General features: G+C 43.7%; 1 protein-coding gene across 2 annotated transcripts in view; it reads left to right on the top strand.

Moving 5' to 3' along the window:
- The window catches only part of BTBD11 (BTB domain containing 11), a 177,713-nt gene that overhangs the window by 110,954 nt on the left and 40,412 nt on the right, over nucleotides 1-26,347 (top strand). For both annotated transcript variants that reach the window (XM_039570362.1, XM_039570361.1), the window contains exons 4-6: nucleotides 9,480-9,632; nucleotides 21,616-21,781; nucleotides 25,069-25,158. In XM_039570362.1, coding sequence (XP_039426296.1) covers nucleotides 9,480-9,632; nucleotides 21,616-21,781; nucleotides 25,069-25,158 — 409 coding nt within the window. The remainder of the gene's footprint in view (nucleotides 1-9,479; nucleotides 9,633-21,615; nucleotides 21,782-25,068; nucleotides 25,159-26,347) is intronic.

Raw genomic sequence — 26,347 nt, 5'->3', positions numbered from 1 at the left:
AATTCTGGGATAATGAATGTTATAATGATGTTACTGGGAATTTTGCCATTTGCCTTTGGATGGCATTTTGTTTCTTTTCAAGTTTGGGTCGCTCTGTGAGCATGTTTGTCACTTTTTGTTCTGTTATTTCCAAAGTATGAAAAAAACCAGAAGGGAAATGACAAGAATCCAGAATTTTCTTTTTTTTTCTAAATTATTTTTAATTTCATGATTTGTCATCCAGCCTTCCTATTGTGGAAGGCCTAATTCATGTCCAAGAGTGGTTAGGATGCACAAAAAAATTTTTTAAAAATTAGAAAATACTCTCACCTGTAGTTCCTATCTGTGGAAATAATGCCACTGGAACCAGAGGAAATATAGGGGTGAATAAAGCTGAGCCTCCGGTTTTGTAAGATTTCTTCAGACTTCCCTGTGCAGAAGTGAAAAGGGCAGGGCTATTTGAAAAATCACTTTCAGCATTTGCTTTAATAGGTTTTCCCTTCTCTGAGGTCGCCTTAATACACGTCCTCTTTGTTATAGCACTTGAAATACTGATTATTTAAAATTATTGTTCCTCGCTTGATTTTGAGTACTCCATCTGGCAGGACGCCTTCCCTTGGCAGGGCAGTGAACGACTGCGGCGTGCGGTGAGGGCCGGAGCAAGTACTCAGTGTTATTGCCAAGAGCCTGTGGTCACTTCTGGAAGGAGCAGACACATCTCCTGCTGCCTAATCAAACATGCATTAGTACTTAGTGCTGGAGTGGGAGCGGTGCAGGGCTGAATATGAGCCCAGATATTTCCATGGAGCTGAGCTCTGGAGTTTCACCAGCTGGATGTAACCATCCTGTGCTGGTCAGAAAGGAGAACAGTGAGGCCGACTTCTCTGTAGTGCTCTGAGGAGCCTTACTACCCATTTCCCATATTTTGGTTTTTTACATGCAGTCATGCTTTGTGGTCCATGACTTATCTCTGGTGCTTTCAGTTTCCATGGTGGGGGTTTGAGCGTTGCAGGGAGAGGGGTTTGTTAAACATGACACATTTATATGGAAAATATTTGCAAGATTCGTGGTGTATCTTTGTGCTGTATTTGCTCTCCAGCTGCGGCAATTGCTTCTATTTTGTAAGAAGCCCCGAAGGAAGCAAGAGGGTCCAGGCATCTTTCCCCATCCTTGGTCTCTCTGTGTCCCTGCTGGCGTAGAGAAGCCAGGACGCTGTGGATCTGGCTGTAGGCAGTATTTTCACGAAGTAGGACTTGTCCTTGGCTCTTTGTGAAGCCAACCTGGCTACTGTCTTGGCCCCCTCCTCCCTGACAGTGCAAGCCCAGGGTAGAGAGGGTTGTGGGATGCAAAGAATTCTCCCAGCACTTGCAGGGCTTGGTGGCATGATGAGACCATCCCATTCTTCCCACTCATCTCCAGCCCACTTGGATTTTGGTCTGAACCAGGCTGAGCTGCAAAGGCTGTACATGTCCTCCTGCAGAGGCTGGATATGGGAGGAGAATCCAGTACGGTGGCATTGCTGTCTGGCTTAGCACTTTCCAGCTCAGAAAGCAGTACCTCCCTCAGAGTCTTGGGGGACAAATGAAAAGGGATTTTTACCTTTGAATCAATCCGGCACTTCGTTTCTAGGGAGCGTTTCTCTCTGTTTGCTCTTCATGGAGGTAAAGAAATGAGAATGCAGTGTTTTTAATAGTGTTTATCTTTACAGAAAATAAAAGGGAAAAAATGATTATATAGTGAAACTCTTGTTGCAGGGGGGGCTGCTTTCATGGGAGTGGGAGGAATGGAGAGTGGCCAGAATTGCTTAGAAAACCTGAAAAATGTTCCCTACTTCCTAAATGCCAACAAACCTAACCATGAGATGGATGTGTGATCCCCTCCCACCCCAAACTCATGCTCCTTCAATCTGGCCACTTTGGCAGAGGCTCTCTGAGTTTTTGGCACCAACACAAGCCAGTTCTGCTGACCCCGGATACCATGTAGATGGCTATTTTGGCAGGCATGGAGGTACAGGGAGAGGGTGGAGCTCCTCGTGGGGTCCCCTTTCCCTTTTGTACCCAGCTGGGATGTGCTGGAGCCATTTATCTTGTGCTGGGTATTGTCTACAAAAGCATTGCTCCTCTACTGCTTCCACCTGCAGGAGGCTGTGGATTATTTCAGTTTGTGATTCTTTTGCTTTCCTGGAAATTAAAAAAAAAAAGAGAAAGAACTGTAGATGATGGTACTGTTGTCAAGATTCAAGATTTCTTTCTTGCTTGCTCCTTCTAGCTTAATAAAAAGATCTGTCCTGTGGTTATGTTTGGCTTGTCAGCCCCTATAATGCTTCCAAAATTATTGCAAGTAATTTCTTAAGCACCGGAAAGTGCAGAATCTGTAGTTGCAGATTTGTGTGATGTTTTTTTTCCTTAAGTGGTTCCTTACCCACTTTTATCCACAGCTGTATTGACAAAGTCCTCATTACTTCCTGACTTACCATGTTCCCCATTAACAACTCGTTGAGAAGCTGTGGCTCAGCAGCTCAGCCCACCCAGAACCACCCATTAATTCTGCTCACAGGCAGCAAAGTCCCTTCTCCCTCTGCTGCTCCACCTTGGAGGAGCTTTAGCTCCTTTTACCACCTGGCAGCTGTTAGCTTTTCTCCTCCAGTCTTTGAGCTGATGGATATGTGTCTGCTTTTAGCCTTCTTTTCACTTTTCCTTAACTATTATTCCCTGTATGTGGAGCAATCCCTTAGGAAATTCCTGTGGGATGTTATTGCTTGCTTTTCATCTTTCTGCCTGCCTTGCATGCTCACATGGACACACACACAAAAAGATACATGTTCCCTGCATGTGCATACACGTGCTAATTGTAGACTGTGGTCATTCATGATTAATGGAAAGAGTTTGAGTTATCATCTCAATTTTGTTTCATGCTTCAGATAGTTATTAGTATAGCTGGCTAATTAAAGGGATGCAGTCCCTCTAATGAGAGGAGTGTTCCACTGCTATAAAATAATGTGAACTCTTTCAGAGTATTTTCCTAACTGCTACAGCCATGTGTGTAGTACAGATGATACCTACAGAACAGTTTCAGTAAGAAGATAACTAGAGAAAAGTGTCCCTGATTTAAATTATTATGTGGTACAAACTCCATGGGTAGGGCAGTCTCCAGCAAAGACCAGAAGAGAGTGGAGAGAATGGTGAGGAATGCTAATGAAAAACAGGTAAAGCACTGGGAATACAGAAGTCCTGCAGTGAAACCTGAGTGAACCTGTATATGCAGAAGGGATTACACATGCTTGATGTGCCAGTATGCCATAGGCCCATGTAACCCTACCTATTTTTATCCACCATTTGTTTGGAAACTTCACATAGTAAAGCTATAGCCTTGCTGAAGTCAAAGTTGAAACCAGGGTTGATTTGACTTGGAACCATGAAAAGAAATCCCAGTGCATCCTTACCTAAATCCTCTAGATTTGCATCCTAAATATCAAACTTCCCACTTTCTAGAAATCCCTTCAGCAATGTTGCTGGAGATGCCTGCAGTGTGTGAGATGGCACATTACATGAAATAGTTCAGGCATTATTTGTAGCTCGGCTGTTACACAGCATATCCTTGCTGCACTGAGTCTGTAGTTTACATCTAATTTACCAGCTGGACTTCTGCTGTCCATGGGATGGCTATAGCATTTTTTAGATAGAGAAAACTGCGTGCAGCCCTGTGAGAACAGCATGGTATCCAGGCCGTTCTGTGCTGCGCTCTGAATGCCGTGTGTCCTCAGGGATTTGTGCCATTGCCAGTCGTGTCAAATCTGATGTCAAAACTGCCAGTGAAATATTTCCCCGTTGTGGTTGCTGGCTGAGTCATCACTTTGACTCAGTTGTGTTTCAAGTCTTGGCCATTAATGTTTTTAATGTGGGAAAGGCAGCAGGGACAACTCATTCCAGCCCTGGATGTGGGTTCAAAAACTATGATTTGCAGATACCCATTTGTGGACTCTGGAGCACCAATGTCTTGGTGCACAAAAGCCTAAGGGTAAATCCTCCATCTGCCTAGGCAGGTCTCATGAGGTTTGTGTGAGAGCAAGGAGGTTTGATCCTTCAGCATGAACAAAATGCAGAGCTGGCTACTTGGGTCACTCTTAGCTGGGCTTCTGGGGTGGCAGAGCAGCTGCCTAGCATAGAGTGGCTGCATGAACTCACATGGAGCATTGGTCAGCACTGCTGAGTTTCTGGGAAGGATTGGGACTGGCAGCTTTTTGAAGGCATCGAGAAGTATTTGCTCCCGCTGGAGACAAGTAGCTTATGGTGTAAATATAAATGAGTTTTGCAGCCCAGAAACCCATCTGAAATGTGTGCTCTACATTGGAAATAACCATGCTTTTCTATCTTTCAATAATGCTGAAAATGGACTAGCATTGCATATATGTTTTCACTGTGTATTCCAAGTGAAAACTTGTCAGAACTTAGGATGCTTTTCAATTCATATATTGATTGGGATTTACTTTAAAAACCACCCATGAAAACATAAACAAACCAAACAAATATAAAGAGCTTTCTACAATGTTAAAGTTGCTGACTCATATCTGCCAAGAAAAAGCATCTCCCTACCTTTATCTAGACAGGCTTTTTCTCATAAAAGTACAGCCTTATGCATCTGAGGAGCACCTTTAACTCTTGGTAGCTTTTGCAAATTTAAACAGCAGCAACCTCTGTGTACCCATTTGCCTGTCATTGCCACAAAGGTTGGCAGTCAGCGCTCCTTGGCTGGAGTGAGAGAACAAACTCCACACCTGCCCCCCCACCCTCCCTAGCAGCCAAAGGATCCTGCAAACAGACATCATCCAAAGCAATTGTAGCAATTGAACCAAGTTAAAGCAAAGTCCGGTCTATTCAGCTGTGTCCACTTCACAGCTGGTGAAGCTGAGGGAGGGACAACAGGAGGTAGCTGGGGGAATTCATATCTGAATAGGATTAGGCCTCAGGAATTTCTCTCTTCCCATTGTGACTATCAAGCCACTCCTTTCCCTAAAGTTTGATTTAATATAATAGGCAGTGAATGAGTGCATGTGGTGGGGCAAGGGCTCCATAGGTGTCTGGAGAAGAGCAATGTGAAGTGCCCCTGGGAAATAAAGAGGCTCTTGTGCTGCACTTGAAATGATGATTTTTTTCCTTGGAGCACTGTGATTGTATGGGAATCTCTAATGTGCACTGATGAGCTCTGGGACCTGGAGCATGCTGCAGGCTCTGCTGGGAAGAAGGGGCTGGTGGACCATCCAGGGTTTGTGAGTCTGTGTGAGGAGCATTCAAAGGTGATGAGTGTCCTTACTCTCTGCAGGGGAGAGGGGTCAGCTGGTGAAGGGAAGAACTGCTCCAGCTGCTGGAAATCAAGGAGGGAGTGGTTGTGTGTAGTGGCCCTGCTCTGGGCAGAAGGTGGACTGTGAAGCTGGTCAATGGCCAGCAGGGATTCTGCACCCTACAAAAACGGTAGGAACTGTGACAAACCAGGGCCAAGAATTATTTGGATCTGGAATTTGTCAGAGTGCTGCCCATAGTGCTTTGCATTGCAGCAGGTGGTGTCCAGCCAGGAGCTTCATCCATCTTCTCACAGACCCATGCAAAAATAATGAAGCATCCTATTGCATTTTATGGTGCACATTTCTCATGGTCTTCCACCTGACAATTTCTCCTGTTTATATACAGGTATACTGCCACCATAACAACAATAACAATAATAGTACTACTACTAATGCTAATAATAATGAAAAAGCTTGAGTTATTGCATATGCATGACAGAACTTTTAATATCTCTGTGTGCCAGCAAGTGAGGGAGGGGGAGTGGTGGGCAGCCCAGGAAGGCTGCATGTGGCTCTGGAGGGAGTGCAGGCTTTAGGGAACCCCTCATGCAGTTACATTTACATTCCCCCCCATAACATCTGCTTTTCTGATGAGTCATTTTGTAATTCAGAGCGCCCTGGAGACATCAGCCCCACAAAAACAATATAAGGTTGAGGTCTGATGGGGTAGGGAGGGGTCGTTTGCCCACTCTAGGGGGAGGGTGCTGGCAGGGAGCTGCAGTGTGTGAAGGCAGCTGGGAGAAGGACCTCTGATAGCCAGGACAGGAGAGGATAGTGAGGATTTGTCCCCTGTGGGGCAGTGTCAGCAGAGTGTAACCTGCAGATGTCTTCAAGGCATAGGAGCTTATGGGCCCATGAGCTGTCCAAAAATAGATGTGAGAGGAGTGCTGGGTGGCAGGAGGGAACAGGGAAGGATGCTGCCTGGGAGGAGGAACCAGAGATGTGAGGGTTGGTGGGGCACTCAAAATTGCCTTCTCTGATGAAGTAGGAGAAGGCATATTACAAGAGGAGCTGGCTACCCCCTTGCCAAGGACAGGGGGATAGGGCCCAGAAGGGTCCAACCCTTTGGGGATCTGCTTTGTGTTGTCCTCCCCCAGCCCTCCCCCACCTCCCAGCTCTTGTGTGTGGGATGGGAATTGCTCTGTGCAGAGACTTCTCCCTGCATCTGGATCTGGCATGTTTTTCCATTTAGATGTCAGCTCAGGAAAATACAAGTCTGTGCCAAAAACCATCTTTTTTTTAAATTACTTAAGTCCGTACTTAACTTTAAACTGCAGGGAATTAGAGGATGGATGGATGCATTTCAAGTTAAGCACAGGTACAGAGAAGGGCTGGAGGAGGAGGTCAGAGCATGCACTCACCTGCAGCCCAGGTAAGGTGCTTGTGCAGCTGAGCTGCTCCTGATTTCCCATATCCTTCAGGCAGAATCAAGCCCAGCATGTTCCCACCATGGTTAGATTCATTTAATTAAGGCATGTGCTTCCAAAGCATGTAACTAGGTGACTTGTCTGCTCTGGAACACAAAATTACTGAATTCTCCTGGTTGGTAGCTGCCTTTATACCAGAGATAAATCAGTGTATGTGCCAGTGATGTGATGCATTTGTCTAACCCATTTTCACACAGTGCCATTTGAGAAGTGAAATATTTCTTGCTGATGTCACATTGTCTTGTGGATTATCACACCCTTATAACTCTGTGTTCCTCTTTCCTCTTTGGCACACAAGCAGTATTTAAAAGAAAAAAAACCAGCCCTTCACATGGTGCACAGACTCTTGAAGGGTATTTTTAACCTATTGCACTCAGCCATATTTGGTTCTCTTCTCAAAATACAAATTTCCTGACATGCTGAGATATGCAGTGATGATTTTTTTTTTTCCCCCTTGGAAAAAGGAATGTAATATATTGTGAGCAAACTCCATATCCTCATCTACGGACTGAAATTGGACTTAATAGAAAATTTCCCTGCTTCTGCAGAACGCTGATTCTCTTCCCTCTTGGGATTTATTGCACCAAATAGCCGTGTTCATTTCTATTTCTTTGTTGAAATTTGCAAGACTGGGAAAGGGAAAAAAAAAGCAATTTTATAGTGCAATTATCTGAGTTCCTGTAAATATTTTTGTTTGCTTTTCTCCTTACTGTGGTGAGGCAGATTTTATGCTGGGTGAGTTTCTGACCTGCACAAGAGGAGGAAAAGTGTGAACCCCTGAGCCCCCTGTTCAGCCACAGCTCTCTGCTTTTCTGTTTGCCCAGCAGATGTTACAGGAAGGTCCTGTACAAGCCTGTTTTCATTTCTCTGATCCGAACTGTGTTCACTCATGCAAAACATAACCTCAAATTGAGTTTTCCTTTAATTGTATTCCTAGAACCAAGTTACGTCTGTAACTACATGCAGTTTTACACTTCCAGTGTGATTTGCAGCTCCCTTTCTGCTGTTTGCTCAGCACGTGATGAAAAAACTCCCACTGATCACTTGTTCCCAGCTACTTAGTGCTTCAAAACAGGATTCCTTCTGCTCTGAGGATGACCTGGGGAGCAGTCACCTTCCAGGAGCAGATACACCTCTCCTTCCCCCCTTTCCTTCCTCTGACTCCCACCACCCTCATGACAAATGAGCGGGGTTAGGAAATTGTTTCATGGGAGCTGTGGGAGATGATGTTCTGTCCTTATCTGCCTCCTTATGTGGTTGTGGCAGGTCTGGGGAGAGCAAAAGCCTTGGAAACAAATGCAGCCTGGTCTTGAGGTGACGGTGATGTGTTTGAATAGAAAAATGATGGAAGTGGCAACTCAGCCAAAGATGTCATATTTCAAAAAGAGGTTGTTCATTTCAGTGCCTGTGAGATTTGGGAACACAGTCCTAGTGTCCTAGGGAGAGTTTGTGGCCTCAGGGCTTCTCTGTCCTTTGGCGCTTCTGAAGTATCTCATCCCTCCTCAAGAATATTAATATCAGAGCTATGTAAAGCCAAGTCCTGAAAAAGGGAAATAAATGCATAAAGAGCTATAAATAGGAAAAGGATATTCCAGAATCAACATCTTCTTAAATAATTTTTCTCAGGGTAAATCCTTTTGAGGTAAAGTTGTATATTTAAAATGTAAAATATTTGCCTACTCTGCACCTAACACAGACTTTTTTTCCTTCCTCCATGAAAAGGGACCACAGAAGGAAAGGCAAGCAAGAAACTTGCTGTGACCTTCAAGGTGTTCAGCTGCAGTTATTTTATTAGTTTTGTCTCCAAAAGAGGACTTGAAGCTATGGTTTTTACTTACGGTTTGGCATCTTCCTCTTCGTTCCCAAATAGTTCTTAGCACAGATGGAGCGAACTATGTGCATGCCTCATCTACAGCTTGGGCAGCTCTTGCTGGGACACGGAGCTGTCCAGGTATTGTGGAGTGAAGGACCATGTCTGTGATAGTGCCCGGACTCTGTGGGGGTGTGGCCCAGAATCCCAGCATTCACTTTTGGGGGCAGTTTTGTATGTTTTTGCTCACTTGGCAGAACAGCTGGCACCCGAAGGTATAGAAGTTTGATACTGCTAAAAGTGAGACCGAGCAGTTTGATTTCTGACCTCACTCACAGATAACCTTCACATTGGCTGCAAAGTCCCCCACTTCCAGGGCTAAGCTCAAGGTGCCCATTGCATCGGCAGGAGATGCTGGAGACTTCCTGGGGCATTGCCTTCCCTCTCCATCCTTGCATCTCAGTGCTGGGGCATCCCCTCTCTCTGCCCACAGCCGTTCTCCTGTCCCTATTGCAAAGAGACAGGGGAGTGAACCCAGGCCAGCGTGTCAGCCAGAGCGGGACATGGTCCTGTGCCAGCCTCCTGCCCTCTTTTTGGGATTACACTATGTGAAGGATGGGAGGAGGGCTTGCCAGTCGGGTGCACTGACCTCGCAGGAGACCCCATAAATGAGCATGGCTCATAAATCTCACTCTCCAGATAGTCCTGCCCTGGAGACAGGGTGAGACATCTTGATTCAGACCTATTTGAAAATTGCTGAGCTGGTTTGCTCTCCCATTCTTTCGTTATCCTTGCTCCCTTCTCTCTGTATATTTTTATTCTCACACACATAAGCACACACACGCACCCCCCTGCTCTCTGCTTCTCTCTACCTGTTCCTGTGATGCTAGTGTGCTGTGGCACTGATGTCTGTGTGCTCCCCCAGGCCGTTCATCGTGCTGCCTCCGCTGATGGAGTGGATTCGGGTGGCGGTGGCTCACGCGGGGCACCGGCGCAGTTTCTCGGTGGACAGCGATGACGTGCGGCAGGCGGCCCGGCTCCTGCTGCCGGGAGTTGACTGCGAGCCTCGGCAGTTAAAGTAAGTCCACGGAATGCAGATCGGCTGCTTTGTGCAAAACCTGTCTCCCTTTCCTGGTGAACAGCGGGCGGGCAGAGGGCTCTGTTGTTGCCTGGGGAGGCGCAGGGATGCTCCGGCTCGTCACTGCGTGTGTTGCAAAATCAGCTCCTGGTATTTGCTCACATCCGTGGATGAGCTGGTTGCATGGTAATGGGTGCCTGACTATCTCACAGCTGGATCGAGCCCATAATCTGCTCATCAGAGCTTACATGGTGGTGGGGGTTTTTTTTCCCCCCTCTTCCTGTTAGGTTCTGCTTGCTAATGAGGGGCTGAAACCTTCTGCTAATTATCTGATTCACATTGCTTTGCTATGAAATGCCAAAATGTAACTGGCAGGGCTGCAGATATTTTTCAGGGCTTTGTTTTCAGCATTAATGCTTAAAGGGCGCATTTAAACTTAGAGGTAAGACTACTTCTTACAGTAAAATTGTATTTTTCATGCTAATGTCAGTTCAAATTACTTGTAAATGTCAGCCTAGATAATTTGACTTTTTCGTGTTTCAGATGTGACCTTTTAGTTTTCTAATGAAGTCTTAAAGTATTTATTGCCAGGATATGTTTTTATTGTCTGTTTTGCCTTATTATTATGTACTTGGATAAAAGTACATTCTAGGACTGTTCTGGAGTCAAGAATGTGTTTGCTTTTGATGTTCATATGAAAAGGCATTCTGAATCTGCCAAAGCAGAAATGATTCACTGCTGTCGCTTCACAAATTTGTACTTAAACCCCAATTTTCAGCAGTCTGCCTCTTGATACAGCAGTAGATGCATCCTTTCCTGCAACACAGAAAGCAGAGGGCTGATTTATGTGATTAGCTGTGACAACCTGCATGGGAGCAGCTGCCTTCTGCTGAGTCTGGCCTTGACATGCTCTTTCACCAGAGAGTGTAATACTTTACTTCCAGATCTGCATAGGCTTTTTATAGTCACAGCTATTCAATATTTAATCGAAGGAATATATGGAATTTCAAAAGCCAAATCATGAACGTTTCAAGTTTCAAACCTTGGCTGTAATTGCTTCCCTTTGCTGTGACCACCTTGGCCCTCGTTTCCAGAAGTGCTGCATTCTGTGTCCCCACTGAAATGTCAGGACTTACAGATACAGGTACTACATACTGTCTGAAGACCTGGCACTTGGTTCTGAAAAGGCACAATTAATTTAATACCTCTCCAAGTATTTAGGTTGGATTGCAAATAAGACAGTAATGTTTCTATTCCATGTCCTTTGTCTTAAAAATTAAGGTAAATACAGTTAAATACCTGTGGATTAAAAAACCCCACAATATACCACCCAAAGTTGTATTTTGACTTTGCGTGTGTGTATATATACATATATATAAAAAAAAAAAAATCTCATCAACTGTTAGACAATTTTACAGGAGTTTCAGAATAATTTGAACTTGTGGAGAGTTGTATTATACTGCAGAAGAATTTATTAATTATGAGGAACAAATCAGCACTTAGTTTAAAGTTGCCATCAAGAATTCATTTCATAAGAATACAAATGATTGTTGTTGTCCTGCTTGTCTTAAAAGTGGGACTGAGCCTGGAGAGCACAGCCTGAGATTAATCAGATGAGAAAAAGACCATTCCTGAGACAAACTCTGAATTTTAGAGAGACCAGCCTTTGCAGTGTGCCTGTATTTGACTGCAGGGGCTGGATTCATCCATTGATGTCCCAAAATGGCAATCTCTCTGCTGTGCTGGCAGATGAGTGTTCATGTACCTTGGGTTTTGTTTTGAGGTCTGTGCCTACTGCTGGCGTAGTGCAGCAGGTTCTTTGCGTAGCTGCAAATAAGACCCTGGCTCCCTGTAATCCTGAGATCAAAGAGAAGACTGAGCTTTTCTGAAGAATAATGTGAGTCATCAGGATGCTAATTTGGAACTTTGCAGCCTGTAATTTTTTATTTGTATTCAGCAACCCTCAGCACTCCTGATTTTCATAAGCCAAACATCACCCCTTCACTCCTCCCCATTAGGGAGGGTGTCTTTCCAACTCTTAACTCCTCAAGGAGCATCAATTCCATAAATTCTAACACTGGAGGAGGGAATACAACAACTTTGCAGGGGGTGGCTTTTCAAATAAGCTGTGTGACGGACGGAAGCTGGAGTATTTTAAGTGCAGTTAGCTTGATAAATATTGTGACTTCTATAGGAAGGGTTTCTTAAGTAGAACCTTGAAAAAGGTTCAATTTCTAGGCTTTTCATAGCCGTCTTCTTTAGTCCCTAAAACAAAGAGACCTGAACCCAAAAGTTCCCATGGGTCTCAGGTGATACTGCATCATTCCACAGTGTTGATTCACAACCTGTCATTGCAAGTGCATAAAGCAAAATCAGCTTCCAGACTGGCAAAACATGCATATGGGGAAAGGGAGAGATTGGCAGGATCTCAAAGGCTGCGAAGTTCAGGATCAGTTCGGATAAAACTCAAATGTTCAGCTTCGTATCTGAACTACAGCATGGAGATCTCCCCGCAGATTCACCTCCCAGCACAATCACATATTCCAGCAGTGAGGTTCCCATTCTGTGGCTTTGTAAATCATCCCTGCTTTTTTCCTGCCTTTCATTCCTCTCTTTTGCCTTTTTTTCTGAGCCTTTTTAAAAAATCCATCGCCTTAATCTCTTGCAATGTTTTCCTTTCCTGAAAGAGGAGCTGCTCTTGCTCTGGGTAGAGGAGTGAGGGAAGCTGGAATCAGTCAGGAGCTGCCTGTCTCCTTCCTGATCTCTTTTCGTTTTACAGCAGCAGATCCGCTAGAAATTTTCTTGCCTTTTGCCAGCTTTGGGAGATGAGCAGGGATGTTAGTGTTCACCTTTCCCTAGGAGTGAAAGCTTTAGACAGACCAGTTGTTTCCACCTTTTGCAAGGACATAGGTTTCACAGATGGGTTGAGTGTTGGATGCACAACAGCTCACTGAGATGGCAACCCAAGTTGTGTCCAAGATATTGTCATAGTGGGACAGCACCCTTAAATACAGCCTCGCCTATACGCAGGCCCTTTGGGCCTCCTGAGGCAGCTGGATGTAGTCAGTTGAGAACTGTGTGCAAGGTGGCTGTCTGCTGGCATGAATCATGAACAGGGTGCTCTGCTCCCTATTCTAGACCTTAATGAAGGCATCAGGGATGAAGGTAATACGTTGTCAAAAAGGGGCATGGTGGTAAAAACTATGACCTGCCTTTCTGTTGTAGTAAGAAGCCTGCACAGACACTGTCTGGCTGCAAACAGATGTTGGCTTCTCCTCATCATCACATCTGCAAGGGATACCTTTCCCCTTGCTCCAGCTAAACACAGGAAGCTCTTCGCACGCCTTTCCTTCCTCCATTCTGTGGGATATTTGTTTGTTTAAAACAAAGCCCAGTGTGCTAGGCATGTGGTGGGGAGGATCACTGGTGCATGACTGCATCTGGGGACTGGAGGCTGATGGCAGAGAGACAGAGAAAGAGAGGAGCATCCTGTGTTGCTCAGCACGAAGGCTGCTGTGCCTTTTATCACAGTCAGGGCTTCATTTCTGGTGGCAATATATTGTGACAATCCTGGAGGATGTAAAGATGGTGGAACACCTATGAGAGGTCTGCATCAGTGCCAACAGAGACCATCACCCAAGAACTTAAGTGAATACTTTGCCTCTAGTTTGGGGGAAGAAAATCCTGTTGGAAAAGGAAAAACAAGTAATAGCAACAACGTTATGAAAATGGAAAAACACTAATCAAAAGAAGAGAAAATTATGCAGCTTGATGTACTCAAATCAGGATGACCAGATAACCCCTATCCCAACAATGAGAAAAAGCTGCCTCACATAATCAGGGGGTCGGAGGGAAATATTTTTAACAAAGCCTGCAGCGATGCCATAACTCTAAGGATTAATAATAGTAATGCCCAACATTTGAAAAGGATGAAAAATGATCCAAGGAAAATTCCAGGCTGTTAGTGCAAGGCCTTTGAATGTTTTTTTCAAGCAAAGACTGATTAAAGACATGTTGTTGAGGGAAAAATGAGATAAAATGTGACACAGATTTTCTAAAGATAGATCTTGCCAGGCTAATCTAATAACTTTTTTGATAAGATAACTGATTTTCTACCCCAAGGAAATCCAGTACAATTTCATCTCTTTGGACTTGACTGAAGATTTGATACAGTCCATGCAGGGAGCTATTAAGACAAGAAGATGGGGGTTAGTAAGGAAATTGGAAAGTGAGCAGGGGCTGGCTTCAAGAGAGGTGGCAAGGACTGGGTTGGCTGAGATGGGGTTGCAGGGGGACCTTCAGCTCTCATTCTTAAAAACTGGTAGTTTTTAATTTTCAGAAAGGGTTTTGGCACAAATCTTAGCAGTGTGCTCATGAAGTTAAAATTCGCTGATGCCATGATGCTGAGAGGCATTGTCCTGACAGAGGAAGTTTGGGAAATCATCCAGGAAAAAGTGGATGACCTTGAGGACTGGGACAAAATAAATGGGATGAAATGCAGTTTTCCACAAATGGAAGGCAAGCATATTTTTAAACTAAAAGTATACGTACTGCAGTGTATATGTAACATATACACTATATATGCAGCCCAATATATACTGTATTGAGAGCAGAGTATTGGAAAGCTGGTGGTAAAGGCTGTAGAGCAGTATTTAATCTCAGAATGATTGTAAACCACAAGAGTGGATTTTTCCTCAGCCATGAAAAAAGCAAATGCATTTTGAGACTGCATTGGGAGAGGTATTTCCAGCAGAAACAGAAAAGTATTGGTGCCACGTGAAAGGGGTAGGAAGTGATGTGGAATCACAAATCCTGTGTCCTGGTCAAAAAAATATTCTCTTTGGACCAGGTAGAAAGAAATGGGCTGGGACGATTTGGTTTTTTAACAAAATGTTCTCATGGAGGCAAACTTGAAGAAAGGGCCTCATTCAGCTGAGCAACATGTGTGCTGAGGGAACCTGTGGCTTTTCTCCAGAAACACATCAGGAGTAAACACTATGGAAGGAAAAATACACTATTTAAAGGGCAGCATGGACACAGGAGTATATGAGTATTAGCTAGTCATGAGTAAGTTCACACTGGAAGTGTAGACGTATCCAAGCCTTGCTGCAGCATAGGACCAGGTTTATTAACCTCCAGTCCCTCAGCTGCTGCCCTTCGCAGGCTCACCCAGTGCTCAGAATTGCATTTAGAGCTGTGATTCAGAAAGGTCTCTGGGCAAATGCAGGCTCTGAGTGCCTTAGAAAATCTGTCTTCAATTGAAAATCAGTCCTGATTTCCAATTAGCCTTGTCCTGGGAATACCTAAGTCTGCTTTTCTGTCTGGGACCATCCCTCTTAGTGAAGGCTCTTTAGGAAAATTGGATTATCAATCTCAAAAGCAAATATTATTTGAGCATCCTTGGCTCATTCTAGAGAGTTTCCTTAAAACTATGGAAAGGGGAAAATACAGTGATGTAAAGGGAAGATGTGTTATTTTGCTGTTTCAGAGCAGTCTATACCATTTGCTGTGTCATCCTACTGCTATACCATACTGTACCATACGTATGCAACTCTTACTTGAAAGTGAAAGCAGAAGAGTTGCATCTAATGTTTTATTTATGGCAATCCTGTGCTTGTACTAGAGCATAGAAATATAAATGGACTTTAATAAACAGAGATTAGAAAACAGCAAAAAATATTTTTACTGCTCTTCCATCTCTTAAAATGTGTTGGGTAAGGGGCTGACTTTCTGGAGAAAAGTATAAAGTATAAAATTGCCAAGAAATTCTGCTATTTAATTAGATACAGCCGCTTTAAAGTAGGAATGGTTGGTGTTTGCCTAGCTTCTTGAATGTCCTTGTTCTTCCCACGAATTTTCACTAATCTTTTAACACCAACCATGGCTATTGCTGTAATTAGATACAAAAATGTGAGCAGTAGCAAACAAGCTACTTGACAAAATCCAGCAGTCCCTTGGGGCAGATGGTGCCAGCAGATGAAGGAGATTTTATTACTTAGAGTTAGAGCATGGGTTTCTGAGGTGAATCTCAACCTGTCCTGCCAACTGTCTGCTTGAAGACAGCAGTAATAAAAAAAACTACTGAAGGGGAAGACCTGGGCCTTATGTTCTCCTTCACTTTTAGGGCAGAATACATTTGCATTTTTATGGGCTTTAGGATCCAGCCTTCTTTTTCCCATTGTGTGCAACATCATTACTGCTGTCTCATATGCTCTGTCCCTTTTATTGCATCCCTGAATATATTACATGTCCCTATATTACATTCCTGAATACAATAACCAGGATACAGATAACACACCATTTTCCACTCGTTAGTGAAGACTTGTGCTATCTGTTTATATGAAAGATGAATCTGTACCGAAACTTTCCTATGGCACTGTGGCCTTGTTCAAAATCTGAGCTCAGATTTAATTTTGAACATGGTTCCTGACCTATATACACAGAACTGGAGTATTAACACTGTTTTGAAATATATTTGGGTCTTGATTTGATAGTCACATCACTTTTTTAATGTATTTTCCAGTATTTGTAACCAATTTATTCTCAGACCTTTGACAAGAATAAGAGGTTGGATAATAAACATTCTGCGTATTTTTTTCCTTGTCTTAAATTAGCTCCTGATTAAAGTAAATGTAGATACTCTATTTCTGCAATAAAAAGTAGTGCTCTTCATCACTTTGATCAGCATGTTTGTTCTTACGTTTTCCTCTCCCCAAAACTGAAAATGCAAATAATTGTCTCAATATAGTGTTTATATTGCAGTTCTATTAATATCAGCATTATAGTCCTTTTTAAAGCACCATGTTGGAAAAAAGAGTGCTCACAAATTTAAATCAAATTGTCTGCTGCTCCCACTCTCACTGTTTGTGTCTGTAGTCTCGCTGAAGAGCCCCAGGCAAGAAGCAAGACCCTTTTGTGCTATCGGCTGTGCAGCCCAGATCAAAACAGTGATCCATGACCCCAAGAAATTCAGCATTGCAAATGCATGTATATTGCTGGCTAAAATATGACTCCTTCCAGGTTTCCAACCAGCTGAACTATAATTTCTGACTCAAGACCTCATTCATATTTAGGACAAACTGAATAAATTCTACAAAGCTGAAAAGATGGACTTAATTAGTAAATTATCATTCTTTCAGTTGAAAGGGCTGGTGATCAAGTCCCAGGTGGACAAACAAGGTTCTGGTGCTTGACTCTCTGTTCATTTGAGCCAAGGGGAGCATTTGTCCTGCTGCTCATCACAGACTGCACTCCATTTCTTTTAAATCAACTGCATCTACCAGTTACGATGGAAACACTTTGCCTTTGAATCATCCATTTTCCCAAATGTATTCAACCCATGAGTAACTTATTAAAGATCTGCACAGACTCTCTCTTAGCTGGTCGGAGTGGAAATGAAAAAAACCCATCCCTCGTGTTTAAACTGCTGCTGTAGAAGTGCTGCATTATGTTTTTATAATGTGAGTTTGGGAAAAGAAAAACAATTTGCTGTACTGCTAGGACCCATTACAAATGAAGAAGGTTATCTTTGAGATTATCTTTGACTCCTTTCAGAGGTTCAGAGTATGATGGAGTGTAATGGTCACCATGCAGTGTTTGACAGTGACCATTTGCAAATAATTAAGGTTACCATGGCATTCCCCATATAAAGCCACAGTCCATTTAATTATGTGCAGTGACAACACTGTAATGATCTTGAAGATAACAGCTGAAGAGGCAGTATCTGTCAGGAATTAAAAGAGGACTTGGAGAAAATTGTATTGCATTGTAAGTTAAAAAATGTGGTCCCAGTTTAACTGCAAATGTAAGATTGAGATTATTTCACTTGTTTCTGATTTTCCTTTTATTTATAAAGGCAGCTGTTGTCTTGATTCACACTAGGGAGGGAGAGAGTTGACAGGCTGTGTGATTGAACCCTTATATTAGAGGGGTGAATTTGCTGTTGAGCACAAGGACTATGATCAGTGTATATTATTAATTCAAGCACATTATTTCTCAATTCTGGGAGTGGGAGTATTGTGCAGTGGTGGTGGTGGTGCTAAACAGCCAGCCCAGCCTCACAGGTTGCTAGATAGGGAAGTTCAGAATGGACTCTGTCGTTAGAGAGGTTATCAGTCTCAGAGGATGTTGGTCAGTCCTCCCTTTGTCACTGTATCACCTCTGGGAGACCTCAAAGTTTGCCTGACCCAGCCAGCATCTGGTGTGATGATGTCCTCCCATCCTGAGATTGTCCCTAGGTAGAAGAGGAGGAGAAGAACATTGGCCCCTCCATCATCTTCTGTTCCTCCCATCAGCCTTCCCAGCCCCTTTGATAAAAATGCACCTTTTCCTGCAGGATGAGGTCTTGGGGAAAAGATGACCTATGTGATGCTGGTGGCTGGCAGACTCTGGCAAGAAACCAGGGTGGCCTTGGAGGGGACGTCCTGCTGTTGGGCTGGTGTCAGCCTCCTGTGCACTTGGAAAGATCACAAAGACTTTTTGGCAAAAGGGCCTCAAACTGACAGTGGAGCTGGGGAGGTTTCCAGCTCTGTTTTCATGTATGCTCTCTTCCCTTGCTTAGCAGGCAGTTTCACATCTCTAAAAAGTGACCCTATATATTTAGCTGACTTTACTGTTCCCTGTCAGCCTTATGTTTCAAGCTTTTTCCCATCCCTTTCCCACCTCTTCAGAGCTTGTCAGTGTGTTTGTTTTAGCCCAAAGTTAAAGAGTCTTCCGCGAGTCAAGCCTGGGAGTCTATTCCCTTCCTCTTTTTTTTATCCTTGTATTCTTTAATGGTTGTCATTCTGGATGGGGGACACAATGGAGCAGTGTCCCTTACACAGTGTAATATGGAGCAGACACCCTCTGCTTCTTTTTGGAATCAGTATTATGCAGTGAATGGTAAGAAGGAGGACTTGGGAGAAAACGCAGTGCTGTGTTTGCTTAGGTTTGATTTTTGATGGGTCTGGGTTTTTTTAAATTTTCCTGTTTTTCATTTTGAAATTCGACAGCTCGGTCTGTCTGCTGTGCCGTCTTCCCAGCTGGCTTTCTCCAGTGCTAAAAGTGATGCTGTGCTCTTCTATTTGTACTTGTAGTTCCTGATCATTTTTTGATGTCTCTTCACTGCTTTTTATCAGTACATGTTAAATCTCTTTTTCCTTAACTCATTTATCTCTCTGGCTTTTCGAGATACTGCTTTCTCTCCTCATGCTGTGCTCTCTTTCCTTGTGTCATGCTCTTTTTCTAATAAACTCACCAGTTTGATCACTGTCCCCTTTATTAGTCAACATATGACAATGGTGGCATAGGCAGTGGTCTGTATCAAATTTTGCTGTACAGTTTCCTTTGCTATGTCACATAGATTGGGGCTGTAACTCACAATGCTCCTTTCTGGGGTATAAAAAGGCAGTGGGCCACTGGTAGTGGTACTAAGTTGTGGTTTCTTGTTTTGTGTTTCTTGTTGTGCTCTAGATCAAACTTTGTCCTACCCGTTGTGCAGCCCAGGCACTCCTCTGCATCCATGTTATTGTTACACTGTTTTTACAGCTGTAGCATCCTGGAGCCCTTGGACCAAGACACTGACAGGAGTCAGTGATACTAAATATCAACAGGAATTTATGGCTCTCCTTCCTTGACTGTAGTTAGCAGGTGAACTGACATGCTTTCAGGAGACCAGAGCCAGTTCATGGAGGAGTTCTTGATGATTTTTGAACCCATACCAGAGTAGAAATCTGGGGACCCCATACAGGATAGGTGAGATAGATCCTTGTTCCTCTTTCCTGCCTTCTGTGGGTGTGCAACCCAGGTCAAAGTCTGGCTTTTTTTTTCAAGAGGAGATGATCAACTATATTTTTGCATGCACTGAGCTGGGCTGACGTCAGCGGAGCTCTGTCTGAGTTTGACCCATTTTATTCAGTGTATGTTACATACCTCAGTACAAGTGATGAAGCAGTGACTTAACACAGGCAGTGATTCATAGCAACAGACACCTCTGCAGAGGATGTCTAGATCTTTCCATAGCTGCACTTTGCTGTGGAACCACCTTGTTTTCAGCCCAAAATCATCTGGGAATGCCGTCTGCAGCTGGGAGGTCCAGTCTCTTTTCCATGCACCAAAACCCTCACCACTTAACTTCTGAGCCTGTTTTATCTTTGCCATACCTTAAAGGAGGGCACAGATGATCTCCAGCACCTCATGCTATGGGGGTAACAAGCACCAAATGTTGCTGTAGCTCTTGTGTCAGAAACATGCCATGTGGTGTGAATGTGTTTAGCCTGGATTTCTCCCATGGATCTCAGTGTCAGTGAGCTCAGCCCTGTGTGTTTCCTTAAACTCAGTCAGAAACTACTGCAGAAACCCCAGCCTTGCTGTGTGTTGCTTTCTCCCTCTCTGCTATGGGCACGTTGCTGGTGCAGAATCTGTTGTTGCTGTTGCAGTGTGTTTATTGTGACTGAGTGTTGTGCATTAATCTTGCAGCATCCTGTGGTGATGGAACGTCATCCTTGTTCCCCTGAGTGGTGATACTCCAAGCATACCTTTTTTTGCATTCTTAGAATGTGAACTTTTTTGTCAGTCAAAACCCAAACTGAGCAGTAGAATGAACATCAACAAAAAGTCTGTTGTCCTCCAGACTGGTTGAGAGAGAAAGTCTGAGATCAGATGCCAGTTTCAAACCTGTAGAAGCTTTGATCAAAACACTTTGTATTTTGCATTTCACTTTCCTTCCTCTGTTGAAAGAGGAAGAGCAGCAGCTATTGCTACATACCACTGCTTCTATATAAACAGCATATTTGTTGTATAGTGCTGTTAAATATTAAGCAGTGTTATATATTTTATAAAGGCCTGATAAAGCACTTTGAAGAAGAAATTTAAATGATAGTGATGTGCTGTTTATATTTTTCTTTTGATTTACTGGGGTTTTTTACATATGAAGTAGGAAAAATTTGATGTATGCTTGACTTTTTCACTTTTGTTCTCTATTTTGTTTTTCCTTCATAAGTAGCCCCTTGTTTTCTGACCTAGCATTTTTGCAGATTTAAAGTGGTGTTTTTCCAAACAGTCCTTTATCCGAGTTCACACCAAAAGCACTGTGGATTTGGACTCCACCCTCTGCCCCAGACGCTCCTCAGCATGAAAGAAAAGCAAATCTGTCTTTTAACAAGATGAAACCAAGTTGGATAAACATTAGATTTGAATTGCCTGGCTTTCTCTGGAGCTGTAAATTCTCATCTTGGCTAAATAACTCCTAGCGTTTCTTTCATTTGAAATGGATATCAGTTTGCAGTTTGGAGATCTTTTGAATAAGACCTTAAAAGAATGACATCTCGTCTGTTAGACACAGCCAGCAAGGAGTTGTGGTGTTTTGCCATGACTACCTAGCAAGATTGCCTTCTCCCCTGTTGCATGGTGGTCTTACGTACGTGTGGTCTTACGTACACCTGCTTGGACCTGGTGACCTCCAGAGGTTCCTCTCAACCTCAGCCAGCCTGGGATTCTGTGACTTGCACTTTCTGCTCCAAAAAGTCTTCCCTGTTACTGGGGCTATGCTGGTAAGATCCTTGAAGGTGTTAGGAGTGACATTATTTTCTCTTTGGTGTATTATCAATGATCATACATCCATTTGATTTAACTTCAAAGCTTACTGAAGTCACTGAAAGTTTTCAGGGATCAGAGGAACTGGATAACCTTGCCATGCAGAGAGAAAACTCATGGCGAGAATGTACTGTGCATTGCTTAAACAGGGAAACAAAATCAAGTGAAAGCTGTGCTTTTTTCCCCCAGTTTTTACTGAAATGTATAACTTGTCTCATAAAAGATAGACCAAGGGCAATCTCCATTAGCTTGCATTATCATTTCCCATTCAGCATTTCCCTTGCACATGCAGGTCAAAGGAGAATGGATGCGTGCATGACCTAAATCCTCCAAAAACAGGGCACAGTATTATTTCCTCAGGAGGTCTGTCCTCTGCTTGTCCTCTGAGGGAGTTCATTTCTCACCCCTGCAGGATCGACGACTGTTTCTGTGCCTCTCGGAAGCTGGATGCGGTTGCCACCGAGGCCAAGTTCAAGCAAGACCTGGGTTTTCGGATGCTCAACTGCGGCCGAACGGATCTGGTTAAGCAAGCCATATCCTTGCTGGGGCCGGATGGGATCAACAGCATGAGCGAGCAGGTAACGGGACAGACACTGAAAGAAGCAGCTGTGAAATGGGAGAGTTTTGTCTGCTTGTCACAGGAAATGAGCCCCAGCTTTCAGCTTACCTAGACAGGACTGTAATGCTTTCCCTGCATTACTTTGCATTGTGTTAAAGCACTGCCAGGTGAATGTCTGTGTTAAGTGAGGTCATTTTGAGTTGTATTGATTTGTCAGTACTGAGGTCACTCAGTAGGAGGGTGACTGCAGCCCCTGAAATCTTCTTAACAGTGAACTGAGTCGAGTGAAGGCAGAGGAAGATCCCAAGAGAGCTTAGTGTTGAGCTGAATACTTAAAACTGCTTCAGTGCCATGCACAGTGGTGTGAGACAGGGCTTTGTGAGGTGAGCAGCCTTCCACTGCGTACAGCTCTGGGATCTGTCACCACTTCATGTGCACTGCCCAGCCCATCAGTAAATGGGTAATTGCTGGCTCTCTTTAATTGATTTCAGTCCAGTTCGAACTGGCCTTGCAGATGTGAAAGTATCTCTGCAGTTACCCCTCCTCTGGTGGTTGTGCCTGGGGATAAAGCTGCCCTCTGCAGCTACCTACTGGCAGCTGTCTGCTGGACTGTGATGCTCACCAAGGTGGTTCCCTCTTCCCAGAGGAAAATGATGGCTATGGATACTAACCTTTCCTTTTGCAATAGAGTCCCCTGACTTTTCTGGTGCCCCTGATGAAAGTTTGTCACTGCATATTCCCAGAGCTGTGGCATCACTTTTGACAGGAGCCAGGTGGCTGCCACCTCTGAGGTAGTCATGTGGGATAGGAGCTGGACTGTTCATGGGTTTAGGTGTTCTGAGATGAAAGCTGTTCCAGGAATGTGAGTTATGTTGCTGTTCAGTAGCTTCAGTCCGAGTCAATATTGTGGATTCATCTGAGAAAAGCTTTAGAAGAGGGCAATACTTCCTGCAGAAAAAATAGTATCAGACTGCTCATTCCAAGGTTCGTGCATTATACTTTTTAAAATTATTGTTATTTTAAGTTAGTCTGAACCTGGAAACTTCACAGCGTATTTCCTCTGTCCTCCAGGCTGAAAACTGGGAACACTCTGGCTTGATTCATCGAAGTACCTAATCATATGCTTAACTCTGAACACATGCTTTTACATCCTATTTGAGTGAAAGTTAAGCCTGTGCTTAAGTGCTTCGCTGGATCAAATGTCCCACGTCTTGCAGGATCCCACGTCTTGCAGGACGGAGCCCTAAGTCATACAAGGCTGAAAGAAAGACTGTAATTTTGTGTTTTGCCAAAAACCAAATGCCCTTTGTGTTGATTGTACACATTGTTACTGTGTTCCTGTGTGTGCTTCGAACACTAATGACGGGATCGTTAAAAATCCATTCCTCCCACGTGCAGAGAGAGGGGTGAGTGGTGCTGCAGCACAAGGCTGAGCTGCGGGGCAAGCCTGGGGGGACTGGCAGAGGCAAAAGCAACAGGGGCAGCAGTGCAAGAGAAGGGGAGATTAAAATCCTCATTAACTCTTTAAAACCCTGACGCTGCAGCATGACATTCTGGGCCCCTTTCAGTCAGTGTTAAATCCTCCTTCAGCTGCAGCAGGGTCAGAACATCTTGTGTGGTTCCCAGGCAGAGCCTTTGCTCCGGATGTTGCTGCAGGATTCCTCACTGTGGCTGCCCACGTGCTGTGTCTTGCAGCGGGAGCCCCGCACCAGGTTTTCTGTTCTACAGATCTGAGTAGACCCCTTGTGCTAAATGAACAGTTGACTTAATTATCCAATGATGCCACTTACAGAAACTGAAAAATCAGTTGAAGGAACATGTATTTAATTTTAGGCTGCTGCCCTGTCCTCACGTTCCAAGGCCCAAGCACAATTTTTTTGTAATTCACATGGTCCTGTTTGTTCCCATAGTGTTTGTTGACTGCCAAAGGAAATGTTTTGCCACTGGCTGTGGCTGAAGTCCTTTCAAATTCTCTTTGCAAATAGCTTCAAGTCACCCAAGAACTCTCCTTGTGTAGGGTGAACTTGTTTTGTCTTAGTAATGGCATGAGGCCCCAAGTGCCTATTCCACAAGTACGCTGCAGATTGGATCCTGTGAAATGCTCAGTGTGTTTCAGGGAGGATCTAAGGACCTTGCAGGGACAAACCTTAATTTATATTGTCTCTATGGGAGCCGCTCTTCCATAGATAATCACCCCCTACCTTTAGCCCTGCATAAAACCAGGAAAACTGGGGTAGTTCAGCAAAAACAGTGGTGCTGGGCTCTTGCTAGGAAGAGCAGTGTCACAGCTCCATGTCTGGCCAGGACAGGTACCTCCAGTTTCTGTGAAAATAACTTCCCTTCGTAGCAGCACTCAGGTTAAACAGCAAATGGACTGTGGTCTGACAGCAGATTTACTGGGGGACCTCGAGGTAGGCTGTAAACATGCATCAGAGGTAGCTGCATGCTTCAGGAGATCTGCTGCAGAGCAACTGGTGGCTGTTGGTCAACACCCCCTACTGTATTTAATAAGTAGCTTTTGCTGTTAGAATTTACAGTAGATTTAATAATTTTGTTCATGGTTTCATCTGGACTCATTACCACAGCCACAGCAGTACTTCCCTCAAGGGAAATGGTGATCAGGCCTAGCAGGTATTTCAGATTAATACAAATTGCATTGTGGTAATTCTATAGGGAAGGGTCACTTAATCTACTTTTTCTCCAAGCAGGGCCACATTTTCCTAGAACCAGCAACTTGCAACAAAGCTTTCTGTCATTTCATTTAAAATTAGGTCCGTGTTTGCTAGGGAGTGCCCCTTACAGTATCCTTGAAAAAGCTGTGCTGAAATCTGACTGGTCTTAAAAGGAGCTTGAGATGTTTTAAAGGCTCTTTCAGTAATTGAAAAGTTAGATTTTAAGACACTCTGATTATAGAAAACGGAATAAAATTCTTATCTTTTTAAAATACTAGTGGAAATAATGGTTGCTTTGGTGAAAACATGTCTCTGCTGGGGCCCCAAAGACAAAGGTGCTCAGTTTAGTATATGATGGAGGTGAGGCTGGCAAGCCTAGTTTCACTCACCATGCTGAAAACAGCATGAAAAATACAAGCAGTAAGCACAAGTGACAACAAAAATAGAGATTTTTACAAAAATGGTTGACTTTTGCTACTCTGAGGGGCATGTTTGTAACAGAGGTAATGGCTTTCGTTAAATACATGCTGTTAGTCTTGATGATATATACTTAAATAATTGTTTTTAAAAATCAAAGAGAGTTCTGTGTTAAATTTGTCAATTCCTTTGTTTTTTAACCCCAAAAAATGACTAGGGCATGACTCCACTGATGTATGCTTGTGTCAGGGGTGATGAGGCTATGGTGCAGATGCTGCTAGATGCTGGAGCAGATCTGAATGCTGAGGTGAGGACTTTTTGTTGGTTGTATCTTTTTTCTGTTGTTTGTTTACATCTTAAACTACCCCCTGAAACTGTAGCAGAGTGAAAATCACAAGAATTAAAAAGAAAGCATATCTGTCTTATCCTGGATGGGACCACTTGAAATGAACAGTGAAATCAAAGGGTATTAGGTTAACACTGGGATTCACTGCACAGAAGGGTTGGAGTCATCAGACTTAACCCACAGGTGACAGTGATTTAGTTGTGTTTGCACACTGCAAATGAATACAGGCATTAACACCAGCCCTGAGCACAGCTCTAATGATACTAGAAGGACTCACTGACTTTAAATGAAGAAAGTAAAAGAAACACCCATCTGGTAACCTGCCAAAGCTCAGCATTTCTATGCATGTGGATGTTCCAAGTAAGCATCCCCAGCACACAAGTGGCATATAGGTTCCATTGTTTTGTTTTACAAAGTGCCTTGGGCTAAAAACTGTTGGATGAGGAGCTTGAAACTTCCAGAATATAAATGTCTCATTGATGAATGCACATCACAAACTCGGACAATCTGTCCACCAAACAGATTGTGGTCCAACTCAGTGCAATGCAGGTATGTACTTTTTTAAAGAGCCGTTGGAAAACCCGCGGAAGAGTTATTTGTTAATGGTTCCAGTTTCAATTTGTTGAGGTCATGAGTAAATTAAGCTGTCTGCTTCACTTATCTGTGTTCCATCTGTTCTGTTTGGACTTGAGCAAGCTGATAAATTGGAGTCACTGCTTCAGACAGACGTTTTGCACTTTTAAAAAGTCTAATTTAAAAAGTAGAAATGGATGTCACCCGTTGGAGACTGATAGTGTTACTACTATGTCGTGAAATCAGCTGGTGATTTCAGTTCCCCACAGTCAAGCACACCACCCCCAAAGCTAGCAGTAACTGAACACTCGAATTCCTAGTCAGACCAAAGACTGGATGGGCAGGGAGGCTGATCCCTGCCTTGTGGCTCAGATGTGAAGAGGCATTATTTGGTTCCTAGGACGAGTTTTCATTAGGAGCAGTCCTCCCAATTGCTCCAGTAGTCTTCCAGGCTTGAATCAAATGCAAATTTAAACAGTTTTGTCTTCCTGAAACTGCTGACATCTGAGAGAACAGCTCCAGTGAGGAATGTGAACCTCCCCAATTCATTGCTGTAGAGTGTTTGCTCTAAAATCAA

This window comes from Corvus cornix, chromosome 1A (assembly GCF_000738735.6).
Source record: "Corvus cornix cornix isolate S_Up_H32 chromosome 1A, ASM73873v5, whole genome shotgun sequence".
NCBI lineage: Eukaryota > Metazoa > Chordata > Aves > Passeriformes > Corvidae > Corvus > Corvus cornix.
Note: the sequence above shows the minus strand (reverse complement) of the source record. Positions and strands in the feature narration are given on the sequence as shown.